At 37.9% G+C, this 26255-nt stretch overlaps 1 protein-coding gene and 1 non-coding gene across 3 annotated transcripts in view; one reads left to right on the top strand and one right to left on the bottom strand.

The window, feature by feature from the left end:
* Positions 1-26255, bottom strand: part of MCU (mitochondrial calcium uniporter) — a 438436-nt gene that overhangs the window by 9616 nt on the left and 402565 nt on the right. For both annotated transcript variants that reach the window (XM_055535454.1, XM_055535455.1), the window contains exons 4-7: positions 18707-18877; positions 17507-17611; positions 4289-4449; positions 2453-2656 (exon numbers count right to left, since the gene is read on the bottom strand). In XM_055535454.1, coding sequence (XP_055391429.1) covers positions 2453-2656; positions 4289-4449; positions 17507-17611; positions 18707-18877 — 641 coding nt within the window. The remainder of the gene's footprint in view (positions 1-2452; positions 2657-4288; positions 4450-17506; positions 17612-18706; positions 18878-26255) is intronic.
* LOC129642474 (U6 spliceosomal RNA) lies at positions 13785-13891 on the top strand. Its single transcript, XR_008709744.1, has one exon. It is a non-coding gene; the product is annotated as a U6 spliceosomal RNA (small nuclear RNA).

Genomic DNA, 26255 nt, shown 5'->3' with positions numbered 1-26255 from the left:
CTTTTCCAATGAGTCAACTCTTCGCATGAGGTGGCCAAAGTACTGGAGTTTCAGCTTTAGCATCATTCCTTCCAAAGAAATCCCAGGGCTGATCTCCTGCAGAATGGACTGGTTGGATCTCTTTGCAGTCCAAGGGACTCTCAAGAGTCTTCTCCAACGCCACAGTTCAAAAGCATCAATTCTTCGGCGCTCAGCTTTCTTCACAGTCCAACTCTCACATTCATACATGCCCACTGGAAAAACCATAGCCTTGACTAGACAGACCTTTGTAATGTCTCTGCTTTTCAATATGCTATCTAGGTTGGTCATAACTTTCCTTCCAAGGAGTAATCGTCTTTTAATTTCATGGCTGCAGTCACTATCTGTAGTGATTTTGGAGCCCCCAAAAATAAAGTCTGACACTGTTTCCACTGTTTCCCCATCTATTTCCCATGAAGTGATGGGACCGGATGCCATGATCTTAGTTTTCTGAATGTTGAGCTTTAAGCCAACTTTTTCACTCTCCTCTTTCACTTTCAACAAGAGGCTCTTTAGTGCTTCTTTGCTTTCTGCCATAAGGGTGGTGTCATCTGCACATCTGAGGTTATGGATATTTCTCCCAGCAATCTTGATAGTCTAGAGGGCCACAGTCCTTGGAGTGTCACAAAGAGTCCAACGTGACTGAGCGACTAACACATTCAAACACTATACAGTTAACCCTTGAACAACATGGGTTTGAACCAAACAGGTCCACTTATATGTGGATTTTTTTCAATGGTAAATACTACAGCACTACACGATCCACAGTCAGGTGAATCCCCAGATGGGGAACCTTGGATATGGAGAAACTGTGGATATGGAGGAACCATGGATTCGGAGGGATGACTGTAAATTATATGTGGATTTTTTTTTTCACTTCACAGAGGGTTGATGCCCCTAAACCCTGATGTCCAAGGGACAACTGTAATTTAATGTGTTTAAAATACCTAGTACATACACAGATGAGTTGAGAGACATTTGGAAAGGACACCAACCAGTTATGAACTTCGGCTAAGGAGTCTAGATTTCAACTGATAAAAAGAACCCATTAAAGAGGTGTCTCGGTGGTAAAAAATCCACCTGCCAATGCAGGAGACATGGGTTCAATCCCCGGGTTGGGAAGATCCTCTGGAGAAGGAAATGGCAACCCACTGCAGTTTTCTTGCCTGGGAAATCCCATGGACAGAGGAGCCTGGCGGGCTACGGTTCAGATCACAACAGACACGACTTGGAAACTAAACAACAACAAAGAGATATATGATGGAGAGGGACAGGACAGACAAAGAGGGAAAGACATGCAGACAGACATATAGACATATGCAAGCCATGCCCAGAGGTGTGATTAGATAAGACTGATCTGGTTTCCAGTTCTGTTCATATAGAGTGACGAATATGAGCTAGACATGGGATTAAGTGCTAGAGATGCTGGGCAAACAATAGCAGAACATGAGCAATGTACTTCCTCTCTTCTGCCCACTAGACAAATTTGGGAGGCCCAGAAAGGTTAAATAACACCCTTGAGCCTTCATTTTCCCTCACAAAAATAGGCCTATGACCACTGGTCTAATGACAACAGAAACAAAACATCTATGTTCATTCAACAGAGGCCATGTAAAAACATAAGAAGCAACTCTCAGAATTCTTTTGACACTTAAGAAAATAGAAAAAGTTCCTCATCTGTCTCAACTATTTCAAATGATTTTTATTCAAGGGAGCCTGGATCTGTGGTTGTATCACATAAAGCAATAACAAATCCCTCATACATCCCATGGATTTCCAAGCTACTAAAAAAATAGCACTAACAATAACAATTAGTTCTAGATACTGATATTTAATACATGAGCCTTAGTTGTTAAAGAACAGAATAGTGATTAGATATCTAACTTTCACTTCCCTTCCTTGATGTTAAAATAACAACAACAAATACCTATACTACTGATATATTTAGAAGTAACCCAGAGTTTTATTTGATTAGTTTTCACCAATTCTCCATTCCAAATATTTGATAAAAACAAAAAACTACCCCATCTGACTGCTACATTAATTACACAGTACATAAAAAGCCAAGCCAACTGAGCTGAACAAGTTATCCTACAGCTGACCTCTCTTCTCCTTTGCCTTCTTATTCTCTATCTTACCATAATATTGTTATGAATTTAGCAGTTTATATGGTTCTCTTAATAGTCTGTTTGCTCCATGGGGGCCAAAGCCACATCTTATATCTCTCTATCTCTAGCACCCAGGCTAGCCTGATACGTGATTGGCATGCATGAGCATGTGCACGTACGTGTGTATATGTGAGTGACTGTGTATAAAAGATAAGTGATTTACTTAAAGGGAACTGGTCTTATAAAGAATATGAGAGAAACGAGAACTACTTTGACAACCAAAATTTCACTATGTCACGAAAAGTTACTTGAAGAGGAATTCTTACCTGGCGTGTCATTACAAAATATGCATACATCGCCATGGCACTTCCATAAGTGATGAAGTAGGTGACTGGCTCCATTATGTCCCAAGAATATTCCCACCAGGTAAGCCGGGCCAAAATGCCAAACTGTGTGGCCATGTAGGCAAGTCCACCCCATAGCACCAAAGTGGTCCTCTTCTCAGCTTTTCTGCTGATTTCAATTCGTACCTATAGGTCACACATGATCAGTCAACTCTAAAGCATTTTGACATAGAACCAATTTTAAACTCCTATTTAAACTGTTCTATGTTCACTTAAGAATAGGGCTTGCAATCAAGATACAAGTTAGTCTCAATTCTAGAAAATATAGTTTGCCTTCCTAAATAGTATCTGCAGTTTTTACTGAATAATATTTTATAGGAATAACATTTTTAGTACACTAGTAGCTGAAAACATGGTGAAATAAGTTAGTTTCATAGGTCTTTATCCAACCACAAGATTATTTTCTTTGAAAGAGGGAAACAAAAACAGGCTAATGTTCTCTCACTGTAGCATTTAAGATTTAATCCATCATTAATTTTTTACTCAAGAGGTCTACTGGGGCAAAACAGCATAGTGAGTCAGAGCATGGACTCTGGATTCAGGTCCTGATCTGAGAATTACCGTAACTTCATTAATGAGTTGTTCTGTTAAATAAGAGAATACAGGTAAAATACGTAGGACAATTCCTAGCACAAAGTAAATATTCAGTAAAGGATGATAATTATTTTGTTATAGCTAATACATTAAAAAATGCTTTACATTTTGAAAGTACAAAGTTTAAATTTCATCTCCCTTTACAATAGTTCCTCAAACATTTCTAAAGGTCTTAAATTTAATGAGAACAACCTTGAGATATATGTTCATTACTTTTAAGGAAATAAGAAAAAAGTACAATATTAAGAGTATTTATTCTCCTCCTTAATCTCTAATATAGTCTAGTTTCTTAAAGTGGAAATACTTGTATTATTATTAAAAAATAAGGAGGACACATCTTCAGTGTAAAACATTCAGCAAAGCATAAAGAAGAAAAATTATCCATAATCCTATTATTCTATTAGCATTTGGGAATATGTCCCTTCTATTTTCTTCTTTGTGTGTGTGTGTCTGTGTGTGTCTGTGTATGTGTAACATATATTTCAATGAAAAATGGAATCATAGTATGCACTACCACGGGCTTCCCGGGTGCCTCAGTGGTAAAGAATCTATCTGCCAATACAGGAGATGCGGGGTTGATCCCAGGGTTGGAAAGATTCCCTGGAGAAGGAAATGGCAACCCACTCCAGCATTCTTGTCTGGGAAATCCCATGGACAGAGAGCCTGGTGGGCTATAGTCCTTGGGATCACAAAAGGGTTAGACGACTTAGTGACTAAACAATAACAAAATGCACTAAAGTGTACATTATCTTATAATTTACTTTTCATAAAATATGAACTTTCTATAGCATATTAGATTACAGAATTGTTTTTTAACAGTTGCATGATATTCCATATAATATTAATTCTTAAGTTGGCTAAAATGATTATCCACCTCACTTAGAACCCTTCTTGATCAGCAATTATTCCAATCTTTGCCATAAAGGTAGTATGTCTGGTTAATGAGAATATATTCAGGCCTCAAAGCTCTAGGTCCATTATTAAGGCCCAAACTATTTCTTTTAAAGTTCTTTCATAGTTTTAGTTGAAGATTTTTGATTCAGTTCCCCAACTCATCAGGTTAACATAATTCAATCACATACAACTTGGGGGCGGGGGGAAGCAAACATATATCCTCTGGAAAAAATACTAGTGAAGAGAAAAGTGTGAAATTTGAATTTTCACCTTTTCCAGGGGCGCCAGCTGTTCTTTGAGATCTTCTAATCTTTCAATAAGCTCCCTTTCCTTGTTTAACTGGTGCTGCTCAATGCACAGCGTTGTGTACAGCTGCTGGACCAGTGTCTTTACATCATTCAGTGTTGCTGCATTTTCATGGCTTAAGAGGTCTGAAAGAAAAAGATTGTTTTTAAAAATTTAAGCCTTAATTCAAGGGCCCCCAATCTCTGGGGCCATAGACCAGTACCTCCTGTCAGATCAGCGGCAGCATTAGAGTATAAATAAAGTGCACAATAAATTAAACGGGCTTGAATCATCCTGAACTGTCCCCTTCAACCTCCCACTGCCCTGGTTGTAGAAAAAATGTCTTCCACGAAATTGGTCCCTGGTTCCAAAAAGGTTGGGGACTGCCGCCTTAAATAAAGAGTTGCTATTCTGAGGGCTATTAGTGATAAGAACAAAGAAGATTCATTCACTATAGGGAATCTACCTGCAGTGCTAAACTGAAGGAAAGGGATAGTTTCTTTCTAAAAAGGAAGAATCTATAAATCCTAGAAAGTAAGTTCCAAATTTGGGCAACTTGAAAATTTTGAAGCCAACATCCACCATTATACTGTTGGAAGTGTAAATGCTACAAGTAATAATAATCTTCATTAGATAAAGACAAAAAATTTAAAATAATAAAAAACTGGGAATAGAACTGCTTTATGATCCAGCAATCCCACTGCTAGGCATACACACTGAGGAAACCAGAATTGAAAGAGACACGTGTACCCCAATGTTCATCTCAGCACTGTTTATAATAGCCAGGACATGGAAGCGATCTAGATGTCCATCAGCAGATGAATGGATAAGAAAGCTGGGGTACATATACACAATGGAGTATTACTCAGCCATTAAAAAGAATACATTTGAATCAGTTCTAATGAGGTGGATGAAACTGGAGCCTATTATACAGAGTGAAGTAAGCCAGAAAGAAAAACACCAATACAGTATACTAACGCATATATATGGAATTTAGAAAGATGGTAACAATAACCCTGTATACGAGACAGCAAAAGAGACACTGATGTATAGAACAGTCTTATGGACTCTGTGGGAGAGGGAGAGGGTGGGATGATTTGGGAGAATGGCATTGAAACATGTATAATATCATATATGAAACGAGTCGCCAGTCCAGGTTCTATGCACGATACTGGATGCTTGGGGCTGGTGCACTGGGACGACCCAGAGGGATGGTATGGGGAGGGAGGTGGGAGGAGGGTTCAGGATGGGGAACACATGTATACCTGTGGCGGATTTATTTTGATATATGGCAAAACCAATACAATATAGTAAAGTTAAAAAATAAAATAAAATTAAATATATAAAAAAAGAAATGTTAAAAACTAGTAGAGAAATTTAGAATTAATCTGATTATTATCATGCTTATTAAAATTTTGATCTGTAATTTATCCGTGGTCTTGCCATTTTAACTGGTCATTTTTTCCCTTTAGTAACTAACACTTGAGGGAAAAGCATACAGTATTTCAAATTTGCAAATACAAGGTATAAATAAAAATATCATCATCCTAATAATCTTAGCCTCTATATACCTTCCCCCTAACATATCAATTTTTATTTATTCCTGTTGGGCAAAGACATGGACTAGCTCTTTGGGTCTCAATATCAAGCTTGAAAGAGCATGAAGTCATGAGAATGACTGAAAAGGTAAATGATTAAATAATTCTTTGATTCAATATCCTCTTCTGTGAGTAGCATGTGTTTCCAGAACTCTAAAAATTATGTTTTGAAAATTTAATAAAAAGCCAGCTAATTTTAGCTGTCAAAGAATTTTTTTAAAAAGCACCCAAGTAAAGCTTTTGTTTTAGAATCTTATTAGCCTTGAATGTGACATTCTGTTAACTGGAGCAGGAGGTCAGCCTTCTTCTAAATCAAAATAAGCCATGGTCAGAATTAGTCATGCGTTATATATGGAATTAAGAAAGATGGTAACAATAACCCTATATGCAAGACAGCAAAAGAGACACAGATGTATAGAACAGTCTTTTGGACTCTGTGGGAGAAGGCGAGGGTGGGATGATCTGAGAGAATAGCACTGAAACATGTATATTATCATATGTGAAACAGATCGCCAGTCCAGGTTCGATGCATGAGACAGGGTGCTCAGGGCTGGTGCACTGGGATGACCCAGAGGGATGGGATGGGGAGGGAGGTGGGAGGGGGATTCAGGATGGGGAACATATGTAAACCCATGGCCTATTCATGTCAATGTATGGCAAAAACCACTACAATATTGTAAAGTAATTAGCCTCCAATTAAAATAAATTTTAAAAATTAATTAATTAATTAAAAAAAAAGAAAATTAGGTATAAATGGAGCTGTTTAGGTGAAACTCATTTTAGATTCCAGTATAATTTCTCTAAAAATTTGCTTCCATATCTTCAGAAAAATGTGTACATTTTAAGTACAATGCAGTGAAAAGAGCTCTGAACTAAAACCAGGAGTCCTATCTAATACGGTAGCCTCTAACTACACGTGGCCGTTGAACACTTAAAAGGTGACTATACTTTACTGAGATGTACTCTAAAGAAAATCTACACCACAAAAAGAGTCTTCATATAAGTTAAAGAATATAAAATATCTCATTAATAAAGTTTTATATTGATGATACATAAAATGAAATAATCATAGTTTGGATACATGAAACTAGTTTAAAAGTTATTAAAATTAATTTTACCATGTCATACCATGACATGGATGAAACTTAAAAAAATCATATGAAATGAAAGAAATCAGACACAAAAGGCTACATATTGTATGATTCCATGTTTATGAAATGCCCATAAGAATTGATGCTTTCAAACTGTGGTGCAGGTGAAGACTCCTGAAAGTCCCTTGGGCAGCAAGGAAATCAAACCAGTCAATCTTAAAGGAAATCAACCCTGAATATTTGCTGGAAGGACTGATGCTGAAGCTCCAAGACTTTGCCACCTGATTTGAAGAGCCAACTCAGATTTTGATGCTGGAAAAAATTGAGGGCAAGAGGAAAAGGGGGTGACAGAGGATAAGATAGTTGGATGGCATCACTGTCTCAATGGACATGAGTTTGAGCAAACTCAGGGAGATAGTGAAAGAGGGAGAGAAGCCTGGCGCTTCAGTTCATGGGGGTCACAAAGAGTCAGACACGACTGAGCGACTGAACAAGAGCAACAACAAGAAGCAGCTGTTGAGAGCTGACAATGGGAGTTGACTGCTATTGGGCACGCAGTTTCTTTTGTGATAATACAAACGGTCTAAAAGTAAAAAAAGGAATTAGTCATGCGTGTATTTCAAATGTTCTTCAAGGTGTCCTTCACTAGATTTATCACAGAATTCCAATCAATAAAAAATTCAAAAAAGAGTAGCAAATTGGATTAAAGAAGAGCTGATACAGTAATATGGGCTATAGCACCTAGCACAGTTATCTTCATACTTCAATGAATGTGTGCTGCATTAATGGGAAAACATTAAAGCAAGAACACCCTGAGCTCGAGAAGTCATCTGTGTCAACAGGGTCTGTTTTGCACTAAAGTTGCAACTCACATTCACAAATGATTCTACACTTTCCAAAGCTCCAAAAAGAGAAAACTGCACTCTGGAATGTCACAGTAAAGTGGTAAAGTCCACGCCTCCTGATCCCCAGGCCTGGAACTGAGTTATAAGGCTTTTACTATGCCTGGAAAATCCCGTGGACGGAGGAGCCTGGCAGGATGCAGTCCATGACGTCGCTAAGAGTCAGACACGACTGAGCAACTTCACTTTCACTTTTATGCATTGGAGAAGGAAATGGCAACCCACTCCAGTGTTCTTGCCTGGAGAATCCCAGGGATGGGGGAGCCTGGTCTATGGGGTGGCAGAGTCGGACATGACTGAAGTGACTTAGCAGCAGCATATCAATATTAATATTTTCCTGCAAGCTCAGTCCTCTTTCAAAAAGATAATTGTTTAGGTAGGTAAAATTATCTATGGTTAACAAAATCCTCTCACACATATTACTCCATATTTATTCTCATAAATATAATCCATAATTTACAAGTGAGGAATTTGAGTTCTTCAATGGGCTTCCCTGGTGGATCAGTGGTAAAGAACCCGTCTGCCAATGCAGGAGACGTGGGTTCAATCCCTGGCTCAGGAAGATCCCTGCAGAAGGAAATGGCAACCCATTCCAGTATTTCTCCCTGGGAAATCCCATGGAGAGAGGAACCTGGTGGGCTACAGTCTATGGGGTTGCACAAGAGTTGGATACAACTTAAGAGACTAAACAAAAACAGCAACAACAATTTGAGTTCTAGAGAGATAAGATTAACAAACATTTTTGTATTAGGTACCAATAACCTCAGATATGCAAATGACACCACCCTTATGGCAGAAAGTGAAGAAGAACTAAAGAGCCTCTTGATGAAGGTGAAAGAGGAGAGTGAAAATGTTGGCTCAAAGCTCAACATTCAGAAAACTAAGATCATGGCATCCGGTCCCATTACTTCATGGCAAATAGATGGGGAAACAGTGGAAACAGTGGCTGACTTTATTTTTCTGGGCTCCAAAATCACTGCAGATGGTGACTGCAGCCATGAAATTAAAAGATCCTTGCTCCCTGGAAGACAAGCTATGACCAACCTAGACAGCATATTAAAAAGCAGAGACATTATTTTGCAAACAAAGGTCCATCTAGTCAAGGCTATGGTTTTTCCAGTAGTCATGTATGGATGTGAGAGTTGGACTATAAAGAAAGCTGAGCGCCAAAGAACTGATGCTTTTGAACTGTGGTACTGAAGAGTCTCTTTGAGAGTCCCTTGCACTGCAAGGAGATCCAACCAGTCAATCCTAAAGGAAATCACTCCTGACTATTCATTGGAAGGACTGATGTTGAAACTCCAATACTTTACCCATCTGATATGAAGAACTGACTCTTTGGAAAAGATCCTGATGCTGGGAAAGATTGAAGGCAGGAGGAGAAGGAGATGACAGAGGATGAGATGGTTGGACAGCATCACTGACTTGATGGACATGAGTTTGAGCAAACTTCAGGAGTTGGTGATGGACAGGGAAGCCTGATGTGTTGCAGTCCATAGGGTCACAGAGAGTCGGACACAACTGTACGACTGAACCGAAATGAACTGAGCTATTCACTACAGAGGCACATGCTCAATCAGTTCAGTCATGTCCAATTCTTTGCAACCCCATGGACTGTAGATGGGCAAGCTCCTCTGTTCATGGGATTTCCCAGGCAAGAACACTGGAGTGGTTGCCATTTCCTTCTCCAGGGAATCTTCCCAAACAAGGGATCAAACCCACATCTTCTGCAGCTCCTTCACTGGCAAGTGGATTCTTTACCACTGAGCCACCTAGGAAGCCTCACTGTGGTGGGGAAAAATCAAATATAAGCTAGTTCCTTCCCTTAGTGAAACCTAATAATGATATTCACAAAATTGCAGAGCTAGCAGGGAGTGGCAAAAGATCTGACTGGTTGTCCAATGACTTTTATTTCATGCTCTTTCCTTTTCTATTTCCACTTTCAAATCATAATTACACTTAAAAGTGCTTAGGAATCCAGGGAGGGAGGAAGGGAGGAAAGAAGAAAGGAAGCAAACATGCAAACTAAATAGACCCTCCATCTTCCTTTTCCTAATGAAGCACAGACGTTAATGATCAAATATGTGTGGTCAATCATAACCTGAAAATCTATAAAATCCGAAATCAGGCTTGGTATTTGTTTTATAAAAAAGTCAGTGTCTATTAAAATATCCTTCACTGAAGACATATTTTAAAACTAATATTCATATTCTGAGTTCTGCTGTGTAGAAAATTTATTTTTTATTTCAATATTTTCTTACATGGCTTCTTCTGTATTTTATGGTATAGTCAGAAACATCTCTCAATCCAAGTTTGTTTCTCCATTGATTTTTTTTTGCTACAATAAATTATAAAATAAGTAGTTAAGTGAATGGGTACATACATTTATACATTCATACAGTAGGTAGCAGCTATGAAAAAGAATAAGGAATTCTTTATGCTCTGGTATTTTAAGATTTTCAGAATATACTGTTAGGTAAGAAAAGCAGTCTGGTCGTTTAATACCCTGACATTTAGTTTCACTGGAATGATGTTTCCCTAAATATCCCCAATTCCCCAAAATTCCCTGTATAGTTTTGAATTAGAGTTAGCCACAAGAGAGACTTAAGTGAGATTCTGGAAAGCAGAAGAGCAGCAGAAGCCCTGAAGAAGCTCTGAAGGTAGTAAGACAGATGCAGAGGTGCCTGGAGATGCCAGCGTGAGCCTGCTCTCCCTGGCTCTGCATCCAGCTCTTCATCCTCAGCGGCCACCTCTGAAGATTAACAGCAAAGTCACACCTTCAGTCAGGTGCACCTGCTAGAGCTGTGCTGTCCAAAACAGCAAGTGCTTGCCATGTGTGGCTACTTATATTAATTAAAGTGAAATAACATGTAAAATTCAGTTTCTTGGTCATACTAGCCACATTTCAAGTGCTCAGTAGGCACACAGGACTGATGGCTACCATACTAAACAGTGCAGAAATGTAACATTTTCATCATCACAGAAGTTCTATTTGATAACCCTGTCTCAGGGATTTCTCCATCAGCCCTTCTTTGCTAATTCTCCTTAACCTAAGAGTTAAGGAGAATTTCCAGGTTCCCTGGCAAGCTTTCATTTGTCCACATTTGCCACCACTTCAAAATCAGTACCTTTTCTCTGATCTTCCAAGCTCCCCTTTACAGACTTTTACTTCTTTACTTTCATCTACAACTGTACAAAGTCTCATGCCTATAATAAATCTTTTATTCCACATCATTCAGAGCTCTGCTTCCCCAATTGAATCCTGACTGACATATGCAATATGTATGCTATGCTATTATTTGCATAAAAAGGGGAAAATTATGCATTCACACCTGCTTATGAATGAACTATCTCTGACAGGAAACCTAAAAAACTAAGAACAATGCTTGCTGGTAAGAGGAGAAAAGGGTGGCTGGTAAAACAGGAATGAGAAATTTTTTCCTATATATTCTTAGAGTTTGGGATTTGAACATTGTGAATGTATTACCTATTCAAAACAAATAAGATTTTATGTGCTCCAACATACCTTCAAATGGCAATGAAAAGATTATAAAATGATAATTCATAGGAGATCAGTCTTAGAGATTTCCAGTTCTAGACCTGGCTGAACAAAGAGCTGTTATCTTTCTGACCAGGTATCAGAAAAGCCCTGGCAACTCAGGGGACTTAGCTTTATTTTGTTAAGATTTTCCTGACAGGCACAATATGTTTCCAGGGTACTGTCATGGTAGAGGAAAACAATAATCTCAAACCCCTCAACCCTGAAAAATCTGCTCATATATTTGGAGATGAAATTATAGGAAGAGAGAAGATAAGTCTGCTAATGGCTTAACAGAAACATTTCTGGATGATTTAAGTATGCTTCACTAAAAATTAATTAAGATGTTTATTAATGTTTCTGCACATGCTATCAATGCCAGGATAATTAAGGTACACAAAGATAGAGAGATGTACAAAAATAATAGGTTAAACACTCTTCAGCTAGTATAATGGTTTGGAAAAGACTCTGGCTATTTGAGTCACTGGTATTTGGTTTGCCTGTTCAACTGTCTCTCAATTATTCACATTATTAGGACAGAAGCAAGGTCTCCAGTATCCTCTGGATGGGTAAAAGGGACAAAGGGCTCAATGGTGCCAATCAAAATGATTCTTCTTATTACAAAAACTTTCAGACTCTTTGCAACCCCCATGGACTGTAGCCCACCAGGTTCCTAACTCCATGGAATTCTCCAGGCAAGAATACTAGAGTGGGTTGCGATTTCCTTTTCCAGGGGATCTTCTCAACCCAGGGATTGAACCCAGGTCTCCTGCATTGGAGGTGGATGCTTTATTGTCTGAGCTACTAGGGAAGCCCCAAGATCAGATATGAAACCATTTAATTGCTAAAGTAACTACTTCTCTCATCCTGCAGAGGTCAGAGGAGAATCCAGCCATACATAGCTATGGTAACCAAGAGAATGCAATGGAACTTGCAACTAGCCTTGCTACTATGACCTGCCCCTTTGTTCCATTTCAGCTTTTTCCTGGCTCTTCCCTCCAATTTTGGTGTTAGGTACAAGAGCTGTTAGTACTTAGGAATCTATGTACTATGTAGTACTTGTGATCTAATAACTATATTAGGATCTAATAACTATATTGGATCCTACGTGAATAAGTTCTCTATCCTCAGTACCTGGTGAAGTGTGTGAAGTTAAAGTTTACCCGTGTACAATGTTCATAGAGCATTTTTTAGTTCTAAAGTGCTACCCAAACACAGGGAAAAGAAAAACAGGAGAGAAAAGTGAAAATTAAAGGAGGGTAAGGAATGAGTTCTGAAAGAGATGGGAATACCAAAGCACCTGACCTGCCTCTTGAGAAACCTGTATGCAGATCAGGAAGCAACAGTTAGAACTGGACATGGAACAACAGACTGGTTCCAAATAGGAAAAGGAGTACGTCAAGGCTGTATATTGTCACCCTGCTTATTTAACTTCTATGCAGAGTACATCATGAGAAACGCTGGGCTGGAAGAAACACAAGCTGGAATCAAGATTGCTGGGAGAAATATCAATAACCTCAGATATGCAGATGACACCACCCTTATGGCAGAAAGTGAAGAGGAACTCAAAAGCCTCTTGATGGAACTGAAAGAGGAGAGTGAAAAAGTTGGCTTAAAGCTCAACATTCAGAAAACGAAGATCATGGCATCTGGTCCCACCCACTTCATGGGAAATAGATGGGGAAACAGTGGAAACAGTGTCAGACTTTATTTTTTTGGGCTCCAAAATCAGTGTAGATGGTGATTGCAGCCATGAAATTAAAAGACGCTTACTCCTTGTAAGAAAAGTTATGACCAACCTAGATAGCATATTCAAAAGCAGAGACATTACTTTGCCAACAGAGGTCCATCTAGTCAAAGCTATGGTTTTTCCAGTGGTCATGTATGGATGTGAGAGTTGGACTGTGAAGAAAGCTGAGCATCAGAGAATTAATGCTTTTGAACTGTGGTGTTGGAGAAGACTCTTGAGAGTCCCCTGGACTGCAAGGAGATCCAACAAGTCCATTCTAAAGGAGATCAGTCCTGGGTGTTCTTTGGAAGGAATGATGCTAAAGCTGAAACTCCAGTACTTTGGCCACCTCATGCGAAGAGTTGACTCATCGGAAAAGACTCTGATGCTGGGAGGGATTGGGGGCAGGAGCAGAAGGGGACGACAGAGGATGAGATGGCTGGATGGCATCACCGACTCAATGGACGTGAGTTTGAGTGAACTCCGGGAGTTGGTGATGGACAGGGAGGCCTGGCGTGCTGCAATTCAAGGGGTCGCAAAGAGTCGGACATGACTGAGCGACTGAACTGAACTGAAGGAATGAGTAGAAAAAACTGTGCGTCAAGACTTTAAAAATTATTCTGGTGCTCACTTTGGCAGCACATATAGTAAAACTGGAATGATACAGAGAAGATTAGCATGGCCCCTGTGCAAGGATGGCATGCCAATTCATGAAACGTTTCACATTTTTCTGTATCAACCTAGAGGGGTGGGATGGGGAGGGAGATGGGAGGGAGGTTCAAGAGGGAGGGGACACATGTACACCTATGGCTGATTCATGCTGATGTCTGACAGAAAACAACAAAATTCTGTAAAGCAATTATCCTTCAATTAAAAAATTAATTAATTGAAAAAAAGAAATCGGAAAAAAAAACTATTCTGGGAAAGTTTTCCTTCATTAACTATTTTAACTTTTATTAGATAAATTATATTTGTTCATCTGTGCGATGTATATACAAAACCCTAGTGTTCTTGTTATCTAACACCCAAACCTAGTGCTCTCAATTTATTTTCTCCATTTGTGAGTGAAAGTTGCTCAGTTGTGTCTGACTCTTTTCCACCCCATGGACTATTCAGTCCATGGAATTCTCCAGGCCAGAATACTGGAGTGGATAGCCTTTCCCTTCTCTAGGGGATCTTCCCAACCTAGGGATTGAACCCAGGTCTCCCACATTGCAGGCGGATTCTTTACCAGCTGAGCCACAAGGGAAGCCCGACAATACCAGAGCGGGTAGCCTATCTTCCTGACCTAGGAATTAAACTGGGGTCTCCTGCATTGCAGGTGGATTCTTTACCAACTGTGCTTTCACTAAAAACAGTTACAATGTTGAGACCAATAGGCTTACTCTTCTGGATGAGCAGCCTCCCTCTCAATACAGAAATTCAACTGTTTTCTTCCTGAATGCAACTGGAAAAGAATGGTAACTTGGATGCCCGCATTATCTTCCTCAGACAGGAAGAGGAAGATAATATGATGGAAACACTACCTGTGTGTGTGTGCCGAGTCACTGAGTCATGTCTGACTCTTCGCGACCCTATGGACTGTAAGTAACACACCAGGTTCCTCTGTCCATGGGATTCGCCAGGCACAAATACTGGAGTGGGTTGCCATGCCCTCCTCCAGGGTATCTTTCTGACCCAGGGATCAAACCTGCGTCTCCTGCATTGGCAGGCAGATTCTTTACCACTGAGCCACATGGGGAGCCCTAAAACTTACATTTTTTCAAAAGAAAAAAATACTTAGTTTTACTATGTTTTAAAAGTTAAGGGGAAAAGTGTTTATAAACTTAAAGGAGTATTATTTAAGCTTCTGTGAAAAATGGTATATTAATGACTGAATCTCGCATTGGCTAAGAAAGCAGAGCTGAAAGAGCTTTGATGTCTAGATTTAAATATTAAAATTATCTTTTTAAGTTCTATAATAATGCTGCTAATGAGCTTACCAAATTTCACATTTCAATTTACAATTATCCCATGAATTAGAGACTTCTGACCCTTGCAAACTTCATGTCTGTCTTCTAGCGAAGGTGGACAGATATTCTACAGCTCTGAGGTATAGATAAGTCAAAGAGTTATATATGGCTACCACGTTGATTACCAAAGAATCAAATATAATTTCTCCCCTTTTCGGTTTCTACCTTTATTTTCCTTATTCAACTTGAGAATAGTCTTATTAAAAAAACTAAAACATATTCATTTCTATTTAAAAAACAGTATTAGGACAAGATGGTTGGAAATATTCATTGATTAAAATACCTCTAGTTTTTGAAAACATAATAGATGGAAGCTTGTATCATTACTTTCCTGATTGTTATACCTTACATAAGACTACATTAGTCAACTTTTAATATTTTAGTGAGATTCTATTTCCTTTGGACATATACCCCAAAGTGGGATGCTGAATCATATGGCAGTTCCATGTTGGTAAAAGGGTATTAATTTTATTATTATAAGATGAATAAGTTCTGGGGATCTAATGTACAGCATAATGACTATGGTTAAAACTGCAACATATACTTGAAAGTGGCTAAGAAAGTAGACGTCAAGTATTCTCATCAAAAAGAAATGGTAACTGTGAAATAGCTCCTCTAAGGCCCTCGTGCGCCCGCACAGCCACGGCTCCTTGGACATGGGGTAGCTCCTCCCGGCTGCTGCCCCTGACCTCGTGAAATGATGGAGGTATTAACTAATCTTACTGTGATAATCATTTCTCAACACCTAAGTGAATCAAATTATCATACTGTATATCTTAAATGTACATAATATTATGTGTCAATTATATATCCATAAATCTATGGAAAAAAAACAAAAACTAAGTAAAATAAGGCCTGTACTTCTGCTATTTTAGAGAACTTTTCTAGTTCAAGAATCAGAGAATAAAGAAGAAAAACATATTAGCATAGCTAATATACATAGCTAACAATTCTTGGTTTACATGTTTAGTTATTCTAACTTAACTATTTAAAGGACACTTTAACTCACGTAATTCACTCAATATAGAATGATTACCTAAGTCAACAGGTATGTAAAAATCACAGGACCTTCCCTCTGAGTACTTGAAAAAGGATTACGAAGGATTCAGAGAAGACAGTGATCACTTCTGGTTGGCTGGGAGTCAGAGAAAGAATAGGATCATGAAAGGCTTCATGGAAGAGCTGACATTGATGATTTTGACATGAGGAAATGGTAAAAAAGGAAAAAGGCATCTCAGGAAAGGTGAGCAAACACTAACACGGCAAAGAATGAGGACACACATAGTTCAGGAAAGCAGAAAGGAGCACACAGTGGAGGGAACGTAGCATCATTTAAAAGGAAAAGAGAAAAAATTTAAAGGTAGAGGCAAACCAGATTTTGAGGAAGGCATTCAATACTTAGGCTTTTACCTTTTCTACATTAGGGACAATTCACAAAAGAAGAATGGAGGGGACTTCCCTAGCGGACCAGTGGTTAGGAATCTGTGATTCCACTGCAGGGGGCACAGGTTTGATTCCTTGTCAGGGAACTAGGATTCTGTGCAGCAAAAAAACAAAACAAAACAAAAAGCAGAATGGAAAAAAACAAATGTCTTAGGAAGCTGATGGATGCGGTGGTGGTAATAAGAGGGGAATTAACAACATCAGCAAGCGACTATCAAGGCAAAGAGAGAAAAATGACCAAAAAGACACACTTCAAAGTGCTATTTTCAGAGGGTTATTTAATACCACCAGTACTGTGCAGAGTCACATTGGAGAGCAGGGTGAAAAGAAATATCAGTAATACTGATTGTCTTTATTTAAATTTTTGATGTTTTATCAGGAATTTTTTGCATTAACTTTGGTTTTTAACAGTAATTCTTTAAAATATTTGATTACTGAGTTTCTTGGCGTGTTCTTAGAATCTGCACCTAAGACAAACATCCTAACTTTTTCACACAAAAGCGTATACATGTCAGAAATTCCCAAGAACAATTATTGTACAATAATTGACTTTCAGAATGCTAACCCCTAGCCATCAAAAAAAAGTGGGGTTAATTCCTGTTACATACATTTAAGAGGACAGGGAGTTCCATAATTTGTTTACAAAAGGTTCCTCAAATAACATTAAAATAATGTTACTTTTAGCTTGAATGGAGCGAAGGAGTTTAAGTTATGTAGAACACTTCTGGTTTCTATGTTTTAGTCAGTATACTAGCCAAGTGCTACCTATATGTAAAACTTAGGGTATTCTTTGAATACTGTCTGTTTCTCAAGTTTATCCAGGGAAAAACAAAGTTCTTTCCAAAAGCCCTTCTCATGTTTCTCTGACCTTATCAAGGTTACTTTTTTACCTCTCTTTGGTGGTCGTACATGATACGTTAAGTCATTAATGACCAGCTTAAAGTCGTCAAGGAGGAGGAGGTCTATTCCTGTTGAGGCAGCAACTCGAACGCCATCTGTGAAAAATTTAAATGTGAAAAATTTAATTTGTCATATGTCCATAATTATTCAAGAGTGGTCAGGAAAGAAAGCAATCCTCAAAATAGATTTTAAAATTATGTCTTTTAAATTTCAGTTAGCTTTTTGCCTTATCCCCAAACTCTATGCGAAATAAAGCTTATATTACCTGAGGCTTTTTGTTTTCGTGGTCTCAAGTCTGTGAAGATTTAACAATGTACTTTTCTGGCAGAACTTTATGAACAAATGAAATAATTACACAGATGCACAGGTGTCATCTGGAAACCTAGGGTCACTGGGAGAGCTGCATGGATGTCTATTTGTCTGTGATGGAAACTGGTTGTTAAAAAACCATCTTCTAGTGTATGGAACTTTGCAGTATAGTTACTGATTAGTTGCCAATAATTCAGTAGGGGCAGAGGCTAGGGTGAGCAAAGTACACCAAGTTCATCTATTAATTATGAGTTGAGAATTAAGCATATTTAAACTACAGGGACTTACTGTACTAGGCTTTTATGTTTTCTGTACATTTAAAATTTTTCAAAGTGAAAGTGGTAAAAATGTAAGGCACTTAAAAAATAAATAAATGAAATGGATGTCATGTCAAGTGGGAATTTTAGTGCCTTATTTTCTATTACTTTCAAATCCCATGTCTTTATTTTATAAACGTTTATGTGAAAGACATAAAAAGATCTAAAAAGAAGTCCTAATATTTCATATCTTCAGAGATGATGGCTCAACTACTGGATAAGTTTATTCTATGCCTAAGGTAATGACAGAAGGTCTCAAAAGTATAAAATGTGACTGATGGCTCATCTTTGCCCATGGCATTATATGTGAGGTGCTCTTGAATGAGATCCCTGTGTATTAATATATACCCTTACTAAAACTGAACAAACATATTCTAAAAACTGGGAGAGAAACCACTGTCTCTCCTGACATTTGCTAAGCAAAAAATTATGTCCCAAAGTTAAAAGCATGGGATTCATTTGCAGCACCTGTGTGTGTGTGTGTGTGTGTGTGTGTGTGTGTGTAGAATCAGTTTAGGGGGGGAACAAGGGGTGGTTGGAAATGAATAATGAAGGTGACTATACCTGGTGAATAGATTGCAACTCTGTCAATGCCCCGATCCTCTTCTTGTAGTTGTCGTAAAAACACACCAACAGAGTCTGAGATAGGTTTGAGTGTGAACTGACAGCGCTCACGCCGGGATGGTAGCCTCACAGATATCACAGGTAACCCATTTTGATACACCACTGTCACATCTGAATGAAAAAGACCCATAATCATATGATAATCAGATTTCATTATAAGTTAAAGTGATATTATTAATCTGCTTAAATGGGGGTTTACTACCATTAGTGTGGTTTAAAATGTTTCCAAAGGTTCAAGAATATGCCCTTTAGCTTTAATTGAAGATTATTCTGGGAATTGGCTTATGGAAGATTATATCTGTCACATAAATCACTTTTCAGGAAAAATAAAATATGCAGAGGATTATCTTTCAAGTGGGTTAAGAAGAGGCTTTCCCAGAAACTTGAGGTAAAGTTCTTGGTATTGGTGAATACAAACCCTGATTCCATTTACTAAAATTTTATTAAGTAGCCAGAGATTGCTGGGCCAAATTCTATATCCTGTAGGAGATGGCTCTTGGGAGCCAGAGCTTTCAAGGATTCATGGGGGAAAAACATGTGAAAGTACACCAATAAGTAAGACTTACTCAAGGACAGCAATTCATATTTATAGTACATATAATATTATATCCAAGGTGCTTGATAAGTAAGCATTCTCTTATACAATGTGGACATACTATGATACAATAAAAAATAATTTCTTTTAAGTTCTCTTGAACATTTTCCTGAGGTTAGCAAGAAGTCAAAGCTCAACATTTTGGGACTTACTAACAGAAAGTTATTAAGGGAAACATTAACATAAGCTACACAAATGACAGGATTTTCTACAACAGTTTGGCACAGAATTCCTTATTTTCTTGTTTTATTCCTTAATTCTTAATTTATAGAACCTTAGTCTCTAAAACAAGTGTCAGAATAACTCTTTCAGATCATTTTCAAATGAATTTTCAAATAAATTTTGAACAAGAATTTTTTACACAAGCAACCAAGCATTTAAAGGTGGTAGGTAATTTAGCATTAGCCTGTAAAAGGAAAACAGGGTATGGAGTCAAATCTGGCATGGAATCCTGACTTTAACTTTGGACATATTATATAACTTCTGTGAGCCTCACCTTTTCATATATCAAATGGATTTAATCCCTAACTGAGACAGTTGTTGTGAGGAATAAATAAAATTTATAACATACTGCTTTTAGATGAGTGGTTTATTTATTAGCTTTAAAAAAAAATAATTAAAAGATACATTCTATAAAGTTTGTAAGGATTCATACTCCTTAAAACTGAAGAGAAGAAATTACATAGAACAGTGTTCTGAATTTTCTAAACGCATTAAACTTTCATAATTGTAGTCATTTACATCTTTTTTCCTCGCCTGGTCTAGTAAATGACAACGCCTATAATGAACACAGAAGCCTCACACTAGTGTTCATGACTTAAATAACGCTTATTGAAACACAGTTTATCAATAACAAAATACATTCTTATTTGAAATGAGTATTTGATGAATTCTGATGTAACAGGATAAAGAACATTTCTATTAGCCCCTCAAATTCTCTTGACCTCATTCCAGTTAACCCCTGGGCAACTACTGATTGGATTTTTGTCACCATGGATTACGTTTAGTGTTTAGACTTCTATACTGCTGGAACAGCACAGCATGTGCTCTTTTGTACCTGGGTGACTTTGAGATTCATCCATGTTGTCACATGCATTGGTATTGATTTGTTTTTACTGCTGAGCAGCATCTAACTATACATGGACACACTGTAATTTTGTTCATCCAGTTACCATGACTGACATGTCAATTGTTTCCAGGTTTTAACTACTATGAATAAGCTCTTTAATCATTATTTACTTACAAGTCTCTGAGTAGACATTTGTTTTAGTGGTATACCTTTTCTCATCCTTTTACTTTTAACCTACCCATGTCTTTATATTTTAAGTGGGTTTCCTACAGTCTTGCTATTTTATCCAATCTGACAATCTCTGTCTTTTAAAGTATGTATATCTTTTGCATTTAATAAATTATAAATATGGTTATGTATAAGTCTGCCATCTTGCTACTTTTCTTGACTCAATTCTTTCTTCTACTTTCCATCTATTCTTGCCCTCTTTTAGATTAACTGAGTATTTTTATGATTACATTTAATCTCTACTATGGGCTTCCCTGGTACCTCAGCGGTAAATAATCTGCCTGCCAATGCAGGAGACCCAGGTTAGATCCCTGGGTCGGAAAATACCGTGGAAAAGGAAACGGCAACCTACTCCAGTATTCTTGCTTGGGAAATCCCTTGGACAGAGGAGCCTGGTGGGTTACAGTCCATGGGATTACAAAGGAGTTGGACATAACTTAGCAACTAAACAACAATACCAACAACAAACTGGCTTATTAACTGTACCTCTTCATGGTTTTCGGTTACTCTACAGCAAGTAATGGCAGTGTTTTTCTGTAAAGGGTAGATATTAAATACTTTAGGTTTTTGGCAGTCATAAAATCTCTGTTGCAACTTAAGACTCTGCATTGCAGTACAAAAGCAGTCCCAGGCACTATGTAAACAAATATGCATGGCCGTGTTTCAACAAACTTTATTTACAAAATTAAGGAGTGCACTGGACTTGGCCTATTGGGTTTGCAGAACCCACCTCAAGGGTTTGCAATATACATCTTTAATTTTCACAGTTAACCTTCAGGGCGTATTATACCACTTTAGATATAGTGTAAGAACCTTCTAACAATATGCTTCCATTTCCCCTGCACTGTGCTACTGTTCTGCATTTTATTTCTATATGTTATAAACCACAAACTATTTTTACTTTGACAATGAATTATATTTTAAAAATTTCAAAATGAGAAAAATGTCTTTTATATTTATGTACATATTTATCCTCTGGTGTTCATCTTTTTTTTTTTTTTTTTGGTATAATCCACATTTCCATTTGGTATCATTTTCCTTTTGTCTCATGAGATTCCTTACACATTTCTTGTTGGGCAGATATGTTGGCAATAAATTCTCTCAGTTTTGGTTAAGTCCAAAAAAGTCTTTATTTCATCTTCATTTTTGAAAGACAATTCTGCTGTCTAAAAATCTAGTTTTTTTTCCCTTCCAGTACCCTAAAGAACTTCTAGTTTGTACAGTATGTTATACATTTGTGTACATTCTTATCTTTGTTCCTTTGTATATAGTATGTCTTTTTCCCTCTGGCTGCTTTTAATATTTTATCTTTATCATTGGTTTTCAGCAATCTGATTACAATGTTCTTTTCTATGGTTTTCTTTATGATTGTGCTGTTTGGGAATTGTTAAATTTCTTAGGTCTGTGGGCTCATCATTTTCATCAAATTTATAAAAACTCTGGCCATTATTCAAATATTTTTCATGTCTTCCACACCTCTCCTTCTGGATTCCAATTACACTCATATTATACTATGTGGTACTGTCACACAGGGCACTGAAGCTCTTTTCATATATTTCAGTTTTCTCAGATTCATTTTGGATAGTTTTAATTGCTATGTACTTCAATGTCACTGATCTTTTCCTCTGTAGTATTTAATCTGCTATTAATTCCATCCATACTGGTTTTCATTTCATATATATTTTCATCTCTAGAAGTTCCATTTGTTTATTGTTCTATTTTCTATTGTATTATGCTTATGTTTTTTCTTTTCTTTCCATGAATATAAGTGAAAGTGAAGTCGCTCAGTCGTGTCCGACTCTTTGCGACCCCATGGACTGTAGCCTATCAGGCTCCTCCGTCCATGGGATTTTGCAGGCCAAGAGTGCTGGAGTGGATTGCCATTTCCTTCTCCAGGGGATCTTCCCAGCCCAGGAATCGAACCCGGGTCTCCGCATTGCGGGCAGACAGGCAGAAGCTTTACCGTCTGAGCCACCAGGGAAGCCTCCATGAATATAAGAATCATATTTATAATAACTATTTTAAAATCTTTGTCTGTTAATTCCATCATTCCTAGGTCTGGTTCTATTGACTAATTCCTGCCCCCACCCACAACCCTGCAGCTTCTTCATATGCCTAGTAGTTTTTGACTGGAGATTAGATATTGTGACTTTGACATTGCTGAATGCTGGATTTTGTTGTATAGTTACTGCATATTAGCTTGATCCTCTAGAGTCTTTTAAGACAAATCTAGAGAATCCTTGGCCCCCCTTCCAAGTTATGCTTCTTCTGGGAGTCTCTACTGAATGTTCATGTAGTCAGTGATGCCTCTCCTCTCTAGCTGGAGAGAAGTCAAATGATTTCTGGCCCTGAGTGAGCACTAAGAGTTATTCATTTCACAGCTGCTGCTGCTGCTGCTAAGTCGTTTCAGTCGTGTCCGATTCTGTGCAACCCCACAGACGGCAGCCCACCAGGCTCCCCTGTCCACAGGATTCTCTAGGCGAAAAACTGGAGTGGGTTGCCACTTTCTTCTGCTTTACAGCTTCTGGTAATTGCTATCTCCTGGGAAGTTGTTATAGCCTGGCTTTGTGGCTTAGAATTTAACCAAAGCCTCAGGCTGTGAGCTGAAGCAATGTAAGGTTAATTTCGTTTGCTTCTCTTTCCTCAGATCAAAGTCCTGTCTAGCCTATTGTCCAGTGTTAAAAACAGTATTTTCATGTGTTTTTATCTGGTGTTCTAGCTGTTGACAGCAGGATAGCAATTCCCACAGCAGTTAATGCTTTGTGGATACATGATTTGAATTTTTACATAAAAAATAAAAAGCAGAGTCATAAATCTCTATTTATTCTTTCCAAAAGGACAGTCTGAGTTTTCTAAGGAAAATGAGGCCAAAATAGTAATATAAAGTTAATACATAGTATGTACCATCTAAAGTTTTCAATATCTAAAACAACTTGGAATTTTTGTCATTTTCTCTCTCGTTTTTAAAAGAATTCTTAGCCATCCATTGCTTCTTTAAAGCCAGAGCCAGTAATGTTAGGGGAAGCACACTGACTGAAAACGCCCACCCTGGCCAGGCGCCACATCAACCATGTGCATGCGTGTTTTACGACAGGAGGTCCTGGTAAGGAACAGGGAACTAATAAGCCTCCACCAACCAGAAGAGTTCGGGAAAGGTCAAAAGGAGACGCCACACGTCCAACCACCTCCCAGAATCCTTCTCTCTGGCATCCATCTTGGCTGAACAAGGCGTGTACCACCAGGAAGGACTCTGAGTCAGAATGATTGGCTAAAGACAACCCGGAAACTAATCCCATCACCATAACCATGTGACAGAGCAGTTCTCCTGGGTTCCCTTACCCTACTGCTCTCCACCGGGTGCCCTTTCCCAATAAAATCTCTTGCTTTGTCAGCACATGTGTCTCCTCGGACAATTCATTTCCGAGTGTTAGACAAGAACCCAATTTTGGGCCCTGGAAGGGGTCCCCCTTCCTGCAACAGTAACATAAATATCCATATTTGTTCTATAAGCAGTAATGATGATGGGGGTCATAAAATTAGGTGATTAACTTGTCTACCTGGTGTTCCCTCTCACCATCATCCAGTCTTCTTTCTACATGTGAAAATATTCAACCACAGATTTCAAGAAGTAGTCAGAGTTGAATTAAAAGATAGGAATCTGTGAATCTTAAACATATAAACTATGGGAGATTTCACTAATATATCAGTTTCACAGGTAAGTGCTTAGGGATTACTGTTTCAAAATAACTGAGACAAAGTAAACAGGCAAAATTAAGGTTTTTATCACTCAGTTTAACTTTTTTAAGATTATGAAGTTGTTAAAAGGAGTTAAATATGAAAGCTTTGAAAAACTTGGCAAAGATAGCACATTTCAGAACTAACAAATCTTTAATATAACAGCTTTTGAAATAAATCCCCAGGTCTCATTCTTCCCCACACACTCAATTGTAATGCAAATATTAGATTTCTTGTTTTGCAACCAAAGAATAACAATTACCAAAGTTCCTCAAGTTTAATAATATACAAAATGGCTGTAGGTTGTAGTGAAGTCACAATGGGAATTTACAAGCTAATGACAGCTGTCAGCTACTATTCTCTAGAGTCAAATATTCTTTTCAAATGCAAATTACACTAAGTAGCTTTTTGGTTGGTTAAAAAAAAATCTTTTGCTCTGATTTCCATTGCAATAAATAAGAAATAATCTAAAGTATGTTCTGGAGCAGTGTACTTCAAAGAAACCTAGAAATTATGGGGCATCCAAAATAAATACTGAGAGACAGAATATGACAACTGAAGTAGGAATAAAAATTAAAAGGCAAGGAATTTTCCAGAGTAAAAAGAGAACTGCAAGGACAACAGACATCGGGTTAAAGAAGTAATATATTAAATAAATTTTTTAAAAATGCTTGGGAGAATTATAGAAAAAGTCCTATAGTAAAAATGCTTGTTATTTAACCAATTGTTAAAATTCATAGGAGGAAAATTAATTGGTGTTAAAAATAATTAGCAAAATCTCCTCTAAAATATATAATTTTATCAACACTGTGACTGAACACAAGTTTGTGTGCCTGATGCACAGAGAGGTCAAACAAACTGAAATGTCAAAGTCTGATACAGAGAAAGGTTTACTGCAGGGCCAATCAAGGAAAATGGGTGGCTAAAAAATCCCAAACTCCCCAACAGTTTAGGGGGAGAAGTTGTTTTTTTTTTTTAATACTATTAATTAATTTATTTTTTAATTGAAGGATAATTGCTTTATAGAATTTTGTTGTTTTCTGTCAAACCTCAATATGAATCAGCCATAGGTATATATATGTCCCCTCCCTCTTGAACCTCCCTCCATCTCCCTCCCATCCCACCCCTCTAGGTTGATACAGAGCCCCTGTTTGAGTTCCCTGAGATGTACAGCAAATTCTCACTGGCTATCTATTTTACATATGGTAATGTAAGTGTCCATGTTACTCTCTCCATACATCTCACCCTCTCCTCCCCTCCCCCCATGTCCATAAATCTGTTCTCTATGCTTGTTTCTCCACTGCTGCCCTGCAATTACATTCTTTGGTACCATCTTTCTAGATTCCATATATATGCGTTAGTATATCTTTCTCTTTCTGACTTAGCTTTACTCTGTATAATAGGTTCTAGGTTCATCCACCTCATCAGAATTGACTCAAATGCATTCCTTTTTATGGCTGAGTAATATTCCATTGTGTATATGTACCACAACTTCTTTATCCATTCATCTGTCAATGGACAGCTAGGTTGCTTCCATGTTGTAGCTATTATAAATAGTGCTGCAATGAACATTGGGGTATATGTGTCTTCAATTTTGACTTACTCAGGGTATATGCCTAGGAGTGGGATTACTGGGTCATATGGTGGTTTTATTCCTAGTTTTTTAAGGAATCTAGGGGAGAAGTTTTTATAGGCAAAGTCTGGGGTGAGGGCTGCAGGGTTTGTGACTTTTTTTTGATTAGTTGATGGTGAGGTAACTGGGTGCCCCAGGAATCATGTGCTCAGTCTGAAGTTATCATCTTTCACCTGGGTGAGGGCCTCAGTTCCTGCAGAAGAGCTCAAAAATATATGGATATACATTT

This window comes from Bubalus kerabau, chromosome 1, assembly GCF_029407905.1.
Source record: "Bubalus kerabau isolate K-KA32 ecotype Philippines breed swamp buffalo chromosome 1, PCC_UOA_SB_1v2, whole genome shotgun sequence".
In the NCBI taxonomy this organism is placed as follows: Eukaryota; Metazoa; Chordata; class Mammalia; order Artiodactyla; family Bovidae; genus Bubalus; species Bubalus kerabau.
This window is presented reverse-complemented; position numbering and strand designations above follow the sequence as displayed.